Source organism: Mastigoproctus giganteus, chromosome 2 (assembly GCF_048544385.1).
Source record: "Mastigoproctus giganteus isolate SK-2022 chromosome 2, ASM4854438v1, whole genome shotgun sequence".
NCBI lineage: Eukaryota > Metazoa > Arthropoda > Arachnida > Uropygi > Thelyphonidae > Mastigoproctus > Mastigoproctus giganteus.
In genome coordinates this window covers 209,812,081-209,827,648 of record NC_143576.1, presented here as the reverse complement: position 1 = coordinate 209,827,648, position 15,568 = coordinate 209,812,081, and the positions used below count along the sequence as shown (strand labels likewise).

At 36.1% G+C, this 15,568-nt stretch overlaps 1 protein-coding gene across 1 annotated transcript in view; it reads left to right on the top strand.

Annotated features, from left to right (window-relative positions):
• The window catches only part of LOC150090023 (uncharacterized), a 128,793-nt gene that overhangs the window by 50,308 nt on the left and 62,917 nt on the right, over positions 1-15,568 (top strand). Inside the window, exon 3 of the mRNA XM_090390152.1 lies at positions 10,835-11,311. Within this exon, the coding sequence (XP_090246278.1) occupies positions 10,835-11,311 (477 nt within the window). The remainder of the gene's footprint in view (positions 1-10,834; positions 11,312-15,568) is intronic.

Here is a 15,568-nt window from a genome sequence, read left to right as displayed (position 1 = left end):
CTCATAGAATTCCGATTTCTGCTGCATTCCTTTTCTATAGATACCTCCATGGGCATTATTCTTTTGAATTAGTATCTGTAATTCACCCATTCTCTTCCAAACCAGTCCAAATACATGCTGCAACCAATGATCATTCATTCATCCACTGTCCAACTCCAAACTTAGAACTAACTCTTCTTTATTTATTCCTTTTACTTCTGCTCTTTGGAATATCCTTCCTTCAATATTTCCAGAAAATTACAATCTACAGAAATTCAAGTTTAGTGTTACCAAATGTCGTCTGTCTCCTCACACTTCAATCCATACATGGCAAAATACTGTAGGTTTTAATACCTTTTGTGTTTGGGGATTAAAAAAAAAAATGTTTATATAAATTTTACCTCAAAAAATAAAAGTATCCAGCTTTTGATGATAATTTTAGTAATTTTATGAGTTTTTTTATTTGGTGAAATTTTGTTGGTTTGGCAAATCCTCACCACCTGACCACTAATACTGCACTTTTACAGTGTTGTTTGCTTCAACAACCAGAATATTAATGAACATGGAGTGAATTTCCATATTCACTCCATGTTTGCTGTTATTTGATTAATAACATTAATGAAATCCAACTTGTTTTTGACTTGAATATCTGTAAGCAGCTTAGTAGATTACCATCTTTTACTGCATCACTAGCTAATCACTGCATTATACCAGAAAAGTTCCTTTAATTGACTATATAGCTAGCATAGAGGGAAAAACCTTAAATCAATGCAGATTTAAGCCATACTATTTTATGGTATTATGGTATAATACCATAAAACAATACAACTATAACTACACATTTATAACAAACTTAATGGGAAATGAACTAGAAGCATTCAGCAATTTAGTTAATAACAAATTTATCAAGGTTATGAAGGTAGATAAAGGTCATTATTAACAAAAGTGATTACATAATGACAGTAGAAGACATTAAAAAATATATTAGTTTACAAAATAATCCAGTTGGGAATAAGGAAAATAGGATAACTAAAATATAAAAATCCTGTTAGATAAATTTTTTTCGGGATAATTTAAAGGTGGCAGGAATGTTTCTATCACACAAATATTTCTATATTTGTAATGGGCATGTTTCGATTAATTACCCTGCAATCTTGTGCAAAAAAGTTATGTTGAATTTTATGATTTCAAGAGAACTGCACCATTACCTCAGGGGCTCACATCTGGTGAGTATGGGCTTGGCAAACCCAGGGTCCTGAGCAGGATATCATCATTCTTCTTTCTTGATGATTTCCTTCTACTTCTGACTCTCTCTCAAGGTAACACGGCTTTTTTTTATAAGCCTCAGGCTTACTTGCACCTTATGGCTAATAATAATAAACAGCATCATGAATAAAAGTCTGCAATTTTATCAGACCAATAAATAGTGAATTTCCCAAATTATTTATAGACATTAAAATTCATAAGGAGGGTAATCCCATTAGACCATTAGTTAACAGTAAACACAATCTGACACAGAAGTTATCATAATAGCTAATTGGTGTTCTGTTGCTGTTTAATTTTAAATCTTAATCCAAGGAAGTATTTGTGATGGCTATATATTAAAAGCATAACTAAAAGAATCAAAAAGAATTTGCAAAAAATTCAGGCTGGGGATTGGTTCCTCATCCAGTGAACCAGGATTAGGAACTATTTTCAAACAATAGGTTAATTATTTGATGGAAGTTAGCATTAGCATTAGTAGAGGCATATGATGCAAGAAAGCAAGCCTATACAGTATTAGCCAAAAAAAAAAAAAAAAAAAAAACCCTTCCCATTTCACCCATTCATTCACTCCAAAAGTTTGTTCCAGCAATCAACTACCCGCTTATTTACTAAAGTATATGCGGATGTGGTAAACTATACATCAGTGTACATTTTTCGTAGATTTGTCAAGAGAACAGCTAAAAAATATTAAAAAACGTAAGAATAACTCTTTGAAATTGCCGAACATGCTTATATTTTTAAAAAGTCTTGTGGTAAAAATAATTTGCTATCATGAAAAATCAAAAGGATTTTACTAAATAAAAAATAAAAAAAGAGCCATTTACATTAGAAAATTAAATAATCATACAATAAATAGAAATACTGTTAAAAATATTGAAGACATTTGGGTTGGCTGTTTGGACACCAGTTATAATCCTTTTATGTGGACATTTCCTAGTGGCTGAATGTGCCAATGCAAAGTGACAATTGATTTATTAGTTATGACATCAGTATTTGCTAAAATGTATATAGACAGTTATGTTTTTTTCTCATGTATGGAGTTTCAGTGCAAGTGAACAAGAAATCAGTGCATGTTCTGTAATGTAACACTGTATATGTATATAAATAAATATTGTCTTTTTCCTTTCCTTTGAACAGCAAATTTCTCCTAAACATGTATCAATATTAATGTTTTTTATTTATTTATTGTACTTGGTAGTCCCAGCCAGCTTTCCTGGCATCCTCACCACTAATCACGATACTATACAAGTATTTACAGACTTACAGCACTAATTCCCACTCCATTACAAGATATTGAAGTTCTGCACTTCATGTTCCTGCACCATTATAACACGTTGAAGCACTGCAGTTCATATAAAATGAATTTGGAGTCCCTACTACGGAAAGTAACTAGTGAGAAATTGCCATAAGTGCATATAATTTCAATGTAATGTCCAGCGCGATGAAAAAGTCTTTTTAATAATTGAAATATAACCCGGAAAGCTGAATTCTGCACCATGGAAGTATTCTCCAAAGTAAATTCCAGTCAGACCGGGGAAGTATTCTCATCAGTAAATTGTAGTCAAAAGATGAACGCAGATCTGTTGCAAATGTGTCATCTTCATAAGCGTTGAAATATTCTTAGTTAGAGGTTGACGTTTCCAGTAGACTCATCGAGTACACTGACTTAAAAGACCAATCAGCTATGAAATGCACAACCTGAAGCACAACCTGAGCTATCCTCGTCGAGTACTAAGACTTGAAAGACCACTCAGGGAAGCACCTGTCCTTCTCGAGTACTCTGCCTTGAAAGATGAAATGTACTAGTCTTCTTGAATCATTAGTGATTATCTAGCAGTTGCCAAAGCTCATACCTGCAGTATCAGGAACCACATCACACAGTTATTATCCATGGCACAAAGAACTGCCTTGCTGTAATCTAAAGGTCGCTAAAGATTGCTTACCTTAGGACATTGTGTTATAGGAACTGGTGACACCTTCGAATTACAATTTCAGTATGATTTAGCCCGAGGAGCTACTCATGCAGCAAGGATCACTCAAGAAAATGTTATAGGAGCTTTTCAAGGCATGGCAGAAATTGTTTACAATATGATGTTACATGGTTCACGTTTTAAGGAAGAAATAGTCACCTTCTACTGAAAAGGATGTTGATTTTCACCTCCATCAAGGATAAAATAGAAGATGTAAGTTTGACACATGAGTGTCACCTGTAGTTAAATCACTTCTTCCATTTTGATTGCCACAGCTGACAGAAACATTCTACCTGTATCAGTTTCAGTCATGAAAAACTGGAATGTGCTATATCCGTTTCACTCAAGAAAATTGGATGTGCATGGAGGTACATAGCTAATTTTATCAGCATTGTTCTTGCTCCTTTTGCAACAGGACTTGTCATCTCTTGAAAACTTGTACAGCAAAAGTTTAGAAAGCACCAAATTCTGTCCTTGTCTTCAGTAGAAGGGCCTCATATCCAGAAGTCAGTGTTTGTACGCTGGGTGCCCCATCAATCAATTCTTCTCCATAGCTCCTGGTATTCGTGGCGCCTGTATAGAAGATGTACCCAGTCTTCTCTTTCTCCATAAGTACACGACGAACATGCTGAAATACCTAAATCATTTAATTTTCCAAAGAAGGACCCGTGTCCTGTAAGCAGGAACATTGAATATAGGTTGGGTTGAAACCAACTTGCCATACTCTTCCCAAACTGTTTGATGCTTGGAAGAAATTTTTTGGTACCTTGGTGCAGTTGTTCCATCTGTTTTGCCACTAATCAATAAGAAAAGTCCACAATTGTTTCCACTTCTCATTATAACCATCGTCACAATGAATTTCAGTTGATATCTGCTCGTATAGCTGTCTATGCCACAGATAGAAGCACATTGACTTGAATACTAAGATCAGATCCAGTGGCAGATATCCTGTTATCACCTGCAAGGCCTCATTTGACACAGTCCTACAGGCCATAGTAAATTGTAACAACATTGTACATTGAATTGAAAATATTCTCCTAACATTTGCCTTTTGCAACTCACAATCTACCCAGACATGTGCACCATAGCTTGCAATTGGCAAGAAGATACAGTCATAAAACAGATTCATTGCCTTTTATCCCCCACTCCTTCCTAGTTACATGGCCAATCATACCAACAAATTTACGAATCTTCTCAGCAATGTAGTTGATGTGTGAGACAAACCGTAACTGTCTATCAATCTTAACTCCTAGGTATTTGATAATTTCACACACTGTAGACTCACTCCATCTATCCAGCATTGTGGATTTCTTGTAATAGACAAGTGTCCTTTTAACAACACAGTTTTGTTCTTTTCTGTTGATCCCACAAGCCTGTGCAGTTTACACCAGGTACTGAGCTCCGACAAAATGAAGTGTGATCGTTCCTCTAATTGCAGCCTCGAGTCACCGTCCACCAGCAAAACTAAGTCATCAGCGTACACAATCATCACACCGTTGTTATAGTCCAGTTTTAACCAATCATTTAGGACCACATTAATGGGCCAAGGACTGACTGACCCTTGTGGGCAGCCTCTTGCAACTTGTCTGGTAATACTCCCACATGCTGATGTAACTGTTCTGTTGCAGAAGTAATCTCTTATAACAGAGTAGATCTCTGGTGTGCATTTTGCTGGACGTAATACCATTGAAGAACACTGATTGAAAGAACACTGTGTCAGTTGATGCTATCAAATGCCCCAGTGAAATATACAATGATACCTAGACAATATTTTGATCTGCATTGGTGTACAGGTTCCATGAACTCTTCCAATGCATCATCAGTCCTTTTCACTGCTGTAAACCCATATTGGTTTTCAGACCACTCACAGTTTTCTTTAAATGCACTCCATAATTCTGCCTGCTAGCAATCTTTCATTAACTTTTCTGAGTCTGTTCAATAATGCAATTGAATGATATGAAGCTGCCCCTTCTTTCAATGTCAATTTCACCAGGAGTTTAAAAGTGCTTCCTTCCATGGTGGTTGAAATACTCCATCTCTAAGACATGCTTTAAAAGCTTTGAAATTGATACCAGAACACCTTAGCAGGTGTTCTGGTATCAATTTCAGACTCCGTTTTATGACCTCTCCATTAATGATGTCCATTTCTGGGAATTTATTGTTCTTGATTCTTTCTACTGCGATTTCTAATGGGTTCATCTGGAAGCTGCACTCTTCTCCACTCCCTCTGTAATTTTCATTAAGCAATTTCATTTCCAAGTAATTGTTTTCATTGTCATCAGCAGTTTTCAATGGCAGTTTCACCAGAAGTTTTAAAAGTGCTTCCTTCCATGGTGGTTGAAATACTCCATCTGTGATTTCTAATGCATTAATCTGGAAGCTGCACTCTTCTCCACTGCCTCTGTAACTTTCATTAAGCAATTTCATTTCCAAGTAATTGTTTTCTTTGTCATCAGCAGTGGCATAACTATGCCAGTGCAGTCAATACAGTGCATTGGGGCCCGCGACAGAAAGGGGACCCATTGCCCGAAACAGATAGTTGATAGTTTCACACACTGTAGACTCACTCCATCTATCCAGCATTGTGGATTTCTTGTAATGTAGAAGTTGAGTAAATTGAGTAAAAATGTAAGTTTTTTTTAGTTATGTTTATGATAAAATATACTGTCTACGAACAATAATTTTTTTTCATGCAAAGCATGTTTGTTGTTAGCTAGCTGCACAACACAAGCAAAACTGTGGTGAATGGAGGTGAAATGGTATTAGCATAGCTGCTGCTTCCAGGGCAATTTTTAAGGAATTTTTATTTACCAAAACAAATATTTTTAGGGGGGGCCCACACTAAACTTTGTATTGGGGTCCACTTTTTCTAGTTACAACACTGGTCATCAGGCTCCCCGTATGTCTTCATGTCACTCACTAAATTATCTAAAATTAAACCTACACTTTCTTCTCACGTTCGAGAAGTACCATCATTAGCCTGAATTGAACATGTGATATCTCTGACTAGGTGTTTAATTTTACTACTACATAATGTGTAAATTAGGCCCCAAGGGTCATTGTTCCCACATGTCCTTACAAGTTCTTTCCACCCATTCAATTTTTCTTTTGCGATCAGATGCATTCTTTTCAGTCATACTCATTCCTTAAATGCATTTGATATTCTTCACCGTGACGTTTACTTCTTTGATATATCTTTCTAGCTTTATTGGTTTCTTTGCGTAGCATTGTTAACTGTGAAGTCCACCACTTAACAGGTGGTGGACGTTTAGTTTTACAACGCCTCATTGCAACTGCAGAGGCATTATATAACCAACCTTGCACCAGCTGAACTGCTGCAGGGCCACCTAAATCATTTAACACGTGCTGACATTGCAGCCTTCTGTTTGCATAATTCTTCATCAAACACATTCCACTTAGCAGTATGTACAGAGAATTGTCACAAATGACCCTGCATATACCCAGCGATGAGTAACCTTTTCCATTATCTCAAACGGTATCACTCTATATTCACTGGACACTCAGTCAGGCTCAATGTTCCAGCTCGTTATGTATGTGCTTTGACCCTCTTATTGTTGAAAGTGTGATATCAATATTTGATTCCCCATTAACTATCCAAAATGTGCTATGCTCCAATCTCTGATTATGGATTATGAGATTATTTTGATTGATTTTTTCCTCTAATAAACATCCTCTGTTATCAGTATAAGGTATAACTATGTAGGTATAATTGTATAATTAGCATTAGCATTAGTAGAGGCATATGATGCAAGAATGTAAGAAAGCAAGCCTATACAGCATCAGCTAAAAAAAAAAAAAAAACTCTTCCCATTTCACCCACCCATTCACTCCAAGTGTTTGTATAGTTCTGCCTTGAATTTATTTAAGCTGACAACTTCCACAATGACAGGTGGAAGTTTCTTCCAGCAATTAACCACCCACTGGCTAAAGGAAAATTTCCACACATATATTCTACAACTGTCTTTTCTCAGTTTGAATTTGTCTCTTGCTCAAATTCATTGAGCATGCTCAAACCATTCAAAGCCTTATACACCTCAATCAGATTACCTCGCTCGTGCCTAGTCTCCAGATACTGCAATTTGCAGAAATTATAGCATTTCTTTGTAAGAGCAACCATTTGTTCTATTCACCAATCTCATTGCCCTTCTCTGTACTTGTTCCAGCAGCTCTACATCCTCCCTAAAATGAGGCTTTCACACCTGTATACTCAAGATGTGGCCTGACCATTGTCTTATACAAGGGGATAATCACCTTATCCCTGCTATAAAAATTCTAGTGTATCATTGACAAGACACCATGGGCTAATCTTGCAGACTCTGCACTGCTCAGAAAACTTCATTTCTGACTACACAGACAGATTTTATCTTACAATGACCATGTGTCTACTGTTTTTAGCTATTTAAAATCAGTGAACTTTTTTACTTGTATTTAAAATTTACCTTTTATTGTTATTTCTTTATTGGTATATCTTTTCTACTTTATATACCTATGTCATTGTATATCTTAACATGGTGACCTAATTTATTAGGTCACCAAAAGCATAAATTTCTTATATATGACCTGGTTTTGGCGCATTATAGCTTAGTTGCTAATGCATCAATAAAATCCAAAACAAACCAAACCAAACTAAATCATATCTGACTACACAATTACCCCAGGTCTTTTTCATTCTCCACTACCCTGAGTGTAGCACCACATAGTTGATACATTACTCTGGGGTTATTGCTACCCATATGCAGTACAGTACTTTACATTTGTCATTGTTAATCTTCAGTTGCCACCTCTCCAGGTCTGCTGTTGGGGGGGGGGCAAAAATCTTGCATGAGGGGTTGGGTAGAATTTGTATTTTGAATCTGTAATTTTTCTTATTTTTATTTATTTTAATAAGCTTTTATATCAGCACAACCATCATGTCCATTACTTAAAAATATCATGCATATTGTGTATTCAAATTTTCATCAGGGTGACCTTTTGTTGCTAAATTCCTTTGAATGTTGCTCTTTATCTGTTCCTTTGAATATGTCTTATAAATGCGTTTATGCATAGGCATTTTACTGAATGAAGAAAAAATAAATGTTATGCTCTACATTATTGTTTATTATTAAGGGTTTCTTCTACTTGCTTGCTTAATTATTTAAGACCTGAAAACAGTTCAATGTGACAGCAATAAGTAGTATGGAACATACAGTTTGTATTGATGCTTTATTACAACATCCTCCCACTTTGACAGTGTGAGATACAAAATGGATGGGTGTTGCTATTTGTTATGATAATTATTATTGTATTTTCATTTTAAATGAAAATTGGTACAAATGGTGTCCCTAAAACTCTTTTTGGGGGACACTGGGACATTACACCCAGATTGGGAGAATCCTGGAAAATCAGGATGATCACTCTAATTAGGTGGGATCATTTGGACTCCTATATTTATTAGCTTTTTTGTGCTCTTACACTTCACTAAGTCTTATAATACTTTTCAAATATGATCTTGTATCAGTTCATTAAAAATTCAAGAAATCTCTGTTGAATAAGATTAAAACTACACTCAATTCAAATATGGTGCATTAAATTATGCTGCATCTACTGGATTGATGAGATGACCTTCTTTGAACAGAATGGTATTAAGGGTAAGTTGCTACAATAGATAAAAGGATGGTTGAGTGGGAGAAGACAGAGGGTGGTAATTAATGGGTGCTGCTCTTCGTGGACTAATTTTATTAGTGGAGTTCCACAGGGTTCGGTTTTGGGTCCACTGTTGTTTTGTATATTTATCAATGATATTGATGAAGGTATATCAGGCTTTGTGTCGAAGTTTGCAGATGATACAAAGGTTGGCAGGGTTGTTAATGACAGTAATGGCAGTGTGCTACTGCAACAGGATCTAGATGATTTGGGCAGATGGACTAAGAAGTGGCAACTGAAGTTTAACCTTGACAAATGCAAAGTACTGCATATTGGTACGTTTCTCTGGGGTTACTTCTACCCATATGCAGTACTTTGGTACTACACTTAAGGTGGTAGAAAATGAAAAAGACCTGGGAGTAATTGTGCAGTCAGATATGAAGTTTTCTGAGCAATGTAGACAGGCTGCCAGAGCAGGTCATGGGGTTTTGTCAATGATATATAGGAATTTTGCTAGCAGGGAGAAGGAGGTGATTGTCCCTCTGTATAAGGCAATGGTCAGGCCGCGCCTTGAGTACTGCATACAGGTCTGGAGGCCTCATTTTAGGAAGGATGTAGATTTTCTTGAGCGTGTACAGAGAAGGGCAACAAGATTGGTGAGGGAAAATGAAGGGATCCTTTTGCCAAGAGAGGCTTAAGTTCTGCAAATTGCAGTGGCTGGAGACTAGGCACCTGCGTGGTGATCTGATTGAGGTGTATAAGGCCTTGAATGGGTTGAGCACACTGAATTCTGATGGGATCCTTCCACTTGTTCAGATTACGAACCTAAGGGGGCATAAATTCAAATTAAGAAAAGACAGATGTAGAATAGATGTGCGGAAATTTGCCTTTAGCCAGCGGGGGTGGTTAATTGCTGGAACAAACTTCCATCTGTCCTTGTGGAAGTTGATAGGTTAAATAAATTTAAGGAGGAACTGGACAGGCATTTGGAGGGAATGGTGTGATTTTTTTTTTTTTTTTTTTTTTTTTTGGCTGATGCTGCATAAGCTCATGCACTTGCTTTCTTGCATCACAATCCACTACTACTACTACTAATATGTATACAATCTAATCAATTTGCTTAATTGATTAGATTGTATACATATTTATAGGGCGCCTCCGTAGCAGGAGCAGCAGTGCGTAGCACACACTTCTTGATTAAACTGAGGTTCGAACTCATGAGCCAGCAAATACGGAGGATGCCGAAAGGTCAGGGAATGACCACCTCATATCCCCGGAGCAATATGGCCTTAGTTGTGGCACCTCCGTAGCCAGGTGGGAAGGAGCAGCAGTACGTAGCACATGCTTCTTGATTAGACCGGGGTTCGAGCCCGTCACCACCAAATACAAAGGATGTGGGGAGGTCAGGGAATGACCACCACATATCCTGGAGCAATATGGCCTTAGTTGCTAATGCTCCTAAAAACCAAATAACAACAACAGCCTTAGTTGCTAATGCTCCTAAAAAAAAAAAAAAAAAAAAACCCAAATAACCAAATAACATAATTTATATAATGGGTTTTTATGCTGGTATAAATGGGTTAAACGAAGAGAATGCATAACATTCTGCATTGCATTCTTTAAAACGCAACATGTGTTTCTGTGACTTTTTATCCCCCATCCAGCAGCAGGGCTAAGGATGCCCCTTAAAGCCTTGTGGCTTGCAACTGATCAGTTAAGAACTATGGCATGCTTTGCTTCTTATTGACTATAACTAGATTATACATGTTTAATGTATAAGTTCAGATGACATAGGTGTATTGGAAATGGGTGGAGGGGTGTGGGCTTTAATTGTAGCTTGCATAAGCAGTTGGTGTAAATAAATTATGCTGCATCTGCTGGATGATAAAATGATCCAATAGACTCAGCACAGTTTTAGCATACCTTTATTTACTTATGTGATTAGATTGTATATAATTTTTATATATTTATTTCAGGGTGTCAAATACTTAGTATTAAAGCAAAAGTATTACAAAAATACTCAGAGCCATCTGGTTGATGATGTTCCCTTATCATCTTCACAGTCCACATCTATTGCCTCTTTAGATGTTCCAAACACCCAAACTATTGATGATGATCACAGAAAACGAAGACAAGAAAATGCTGCAGCTAGTGGTAATTCATTTTATTCTTCAGATAGTGAACATTTGTCAGATATGATGCATAGCCATTCTAGCCCAAGTATTTTACAGTCAGTTCAAGCAGCTGAAAATATAACTTCATGTGAAAATTATGAGATATCATCACCTCCATTATCAGCTCATTCACCTCAGAGTTTGTGGAGTATAGACTTACCACCAGGCCATACCCCTCAGCCTCCACCACGTCGTAAGTGTTCTATGAGAGGTAAAGAAAATCGGGGAGCTAAAATAGAAGAACGCTTGAGGCAGCTTAGTGAAGAGAAAGAAAATCAAGTATGTTTCTCATGTAATTTATTATTTTAAAAGGAAAATATATTTATTGTATAAAGCTTTGGATTTAACTAGTTGCAGTTTCATCTTTCTTATCCTTCTACTGCTGTAATAGCATAGATTATGGCTTTCTTTGTTTTTCTGTTCCATATAGAGAATACAGTATACTGCTCTGGTAATCTAAATATTTTAGCTGTCAGATCCATGTGATGTATTTGAAGTTGAAATTTTAACAGTAATAAAGCCATTTTTAAAAATAATTTGTTTAACTATGGTTGTAAAATACCAATTTAAATTATAGCCATTTAAAAATTGTAGAAACTTTTGCATTGATTATACGTGATCAAAATACTTGTAAAATTTTATTGGGAGTAGTTTTCTTTGTCAAAATCCAAATAATTATAGTAGAACCTCAAAAATCCAGAAGTGTTGAATATTTTTCCAAGGTCAATGAACTTTTTCTGCATCTACTGAAAATGTGAAAATTTTCAGTAGATGCAGTATGAAATTTGATCACATACAAAGGCAGAGAGAAAAATAGGCAGGCCAGATTTAAAAAAACACCATAAGTGCTAAAATTTTGCAATTCTCCATTAATAATTTCCAAACACTAATTTTGTTTTTCTGTTTTATATATTTTCAACGTATAAAATCATTCATTTTGTAAGACATTCAATACTAGTTAACGGTATAATACTAGTACAGTAGTATTTAGTTTTTAGGGCAGTTTTAAATTATATTGCATTATTTATATCTCATATCAAAAAATTTTTGTCAATCATGACACCCATACTGAAGACAGCCTTCAAACTTGCAACCTATTTTCCTAGGCAAGTACATTACCCATTTGACCAATCTGGAAGCAGGTTAAATTTTTGGCATAATGCTGGCAACTGTTGTAATGTGGTGATTATATAGATCAGAACTACTGTATTATCTAATAAAAATAATGAATTAACTCTGAATACTTAAGTATGCCATAACCATCAAAAATCCAGGACAAGCATTGTCCCCAAGGATGCCAGATTTATGAGGTTCTATTGTAGTTCTAGATCTTGGCCATAATTTTAACTCATGGTGCATCCCAAAAGGTATTAAAATCTTTCCTTTTTTTCCCTCTTTTTTTTTTTTTTTTATCTTGATATTCATATAGAGATTAATATAATCAGTTAATTTATTTTAAGTTGTGCATTCGATTATAACAATCATTAAAACTTTTGAAGGTTCAAAATATACTTTTATGGATGAATCCACTTTTTAGTGTATGTAATTTTGGTTAAGAATTCTGGTTTTTAAATTTTCATATTCTTCTCATTTCAATAATGAATTTAGATCTGGCCAGACCATTTTATTTTAATTAATTTGTATTTATTACTTTTAACTTTAGGTTATCACTTTGTAGCTAGAAAAAAGTCATTACTCTTTCCCTACCTAATTTTGATCACATAAAGAATTGTGCAGAATTGCAGCATAATTAGACCATAGGTCATCATATAGCATATATGCTTCAGAGTTATGGAATTTTGAGTTTTCTAACTTTAGCAAAAGGAGTTTTACTCAACCTGTTTCTTCTGCCACCTCCAATGTATTTCACCATCAGATGCTTCATCAGAGTTGATAACTCATCAGAGAGCTAAAGTTTTGTGGTTACCTACAGATTGTTAACCTCTGCTGGTGAGAAACACAGAATTTATGTAGATTGAAAATTGTACTGAAAAACGAGGAAAATGAGAACATACTGCATTATTTTATGGACTGCAAACCTATTAAAACTAAAAGATCTAATTTTACAGAAAAAAATTATGTAAAACTAAATTCCTGTGGATGTAATACTAGATGTTTATAAAGTTGCAGAGTCCATACAGTTGCTTATCTCGCTGGTTATATTTGCATGAACAACATATAATATGGTTTCCATGTAGTTTGTTAGCTTAAAAAGAGATGGTAGCACACATTGTTCATATGTGAAGTCATTCACATAATAACACCATCTGCTCCCTGAGTAAGCCATAATATCAACCATACAGTACTTTATTTCAGGGCAGTATTTCAAACTCAGTTCCTTTGCAGAATATAGACAATATTTTGAGAAACAAGAGTTGCCAAGTTAATCTATGGGAGTTGATTAAAAAAATATTCACGAAATTGGTTGTGTAATTAGCAAAGTGCATAGTAGAAGGACTAAAATGGCAAATACCGCAACTTTAGAGATCCAAGAATCACTCAGCAGCATTCAAACAAAATACCCAAAATATATCAAGTGAAATAGGCATTTCCTATGGTTTCTGCTGAAAAGCTACATGGAGTTTGTTTTGTCTGTATAGGGTTCGTGCTGGTCACAGACTAAATCAAACTAAAGAAAAGTGCATCACATGCTGTAAGTAATTTCAGTAACAGTGGCGGTGGGAATGGAAATTTTAGATCAAATTTTCTGCACAGACGAAGCATGGTTCCATCTAAGTGGTTATGTCAACAGTCAGAACACAAGAATTTGGCAAGGGAAAACCCATATGCAATACAAATGGTGCTGTTTTATTCCACGAAATTTGATGTTTGGCAGATTGTATCACATGCTGGATCATCAGCCCTGTTTTCTTTGCAGAACCAGTCTACATCCATCCAGTGAGATTTGGAAGTGTTTGTGAGGCTTGTAGATCAACTGGATAATGTGGAATGTAGGTAAAGGTATTTTCAACAAAATGGTGCAACTGCACTCATATCTGCAGCAGCTCTATAAACAGTGAAATCTGTGTTTGAAGCTCATTTGATGTCAAAAGGATTCTGGCTCTCAAGATTACCACACTTTACCTTGCCCAGTATTTTTCTGTAGGGGTTTGCAAATAATCCACACTCAGTTGAAGAACAAGGATACCATTATCAAGTTAATTGCAAACATTCCCCAGGACATGCTTCAGTGTATTGATAAAAACATATCTAACAACTGTGTTTAGCGCAGGATGGTGGGCACTCCTGCCATTTCTTATAACACATTGTGACTCTGTACAATAGGTCTACATATCAACCAAATTATATATTACTCCCACAAATATTGGAGAGATATGTAGTTGTATGGGTTCAGTGACATTAAAAACACTATTCTTACCATGAAATGTCTTGGTATTGTAGTTCAAATAAACAGTACTTCCCATATACTTATTTTTTAATGTAGTACCACCAGTAGTGTAACTAGGACAGGGAAACTGAGGCAGTTCCCCTTGGACTTGTACTTTGCAGGGGCCTATGAAACAGACAAAAGGTGTTAGGAGTAAGAAATAGAAAATGGTATTGAGCTGGAATTATTTTATTAGAGTGAGGTTAACAGTAATAATACGGGTAGCAGCATATTTGTGTAAGTGTATTTCACACTTCTCATTTGGTTAAATCATTATTAGGAGTTATACATTCCCAAATCAGCTTGTTGCTCATTATTCATCCTGTGCTCACCTCAGATTTCTCTTCCCTTCAGAGAAATTTAGACTAAAATTACCTCCGTAGCCAGGTGGGCAGGAGCAGCAGTGCATAGCACACGCTTCTTGATTAGACTGGGGTTCGAGCCCGTGACCACCAAATACAGAGGATGCGGAAAGGTCAGGGAATGACCACCGCATATCCCCGGAGCAATATGACCTTAGTTGCTAATGCTCCTAAAAAAAAAACCAAATGACCTCCTGGAAATATATTCACCTACTAGCATATCCAGTAATTTCCCATAAGATTACTGAAAAAATGCTCTTCATAAATAAAAAGAGCTGATTGTGGTGGTTCTAGGGTAATGTACACAGAAACACAGACAGGATAGGAAGGGAGGAGGGGTTATGCTATTAGTTAAGAAACACATAAAATCCAAGGAAGTGACGCCAGTCGACATCACTGTACAGTGCAGTGTCGAGTCAGTTTGGTGTGACATAAGAATTGGGAGATCAAAATTGAGAGTAGGAGTGTGCTATCCGAGTGGGCAGGAGCGGGAGTGCAGTAGCATACGCTCTTTGAGTAGACCGGGGTTCAAGCCCCTGACTGCTGAATACGGTTGATCTGCCAACCCGCACTGGACCAGCGTTGCAGATTATGGTCCATTTCCCTCAGCATGAATTGTTGAGGAGGCTTCCATCCTGCAGTGGGTTGATAATGGCTGCACTTTACTTTTTTTTACTTTATAGGCCTAATGACTCTGATGAGTATAATAAGAAACTGTACAGGGAAATAGAGTGGGCCAGTAAATCAGAGAATCTTATAATGGGGGATTTTAATTTCCCAGATATT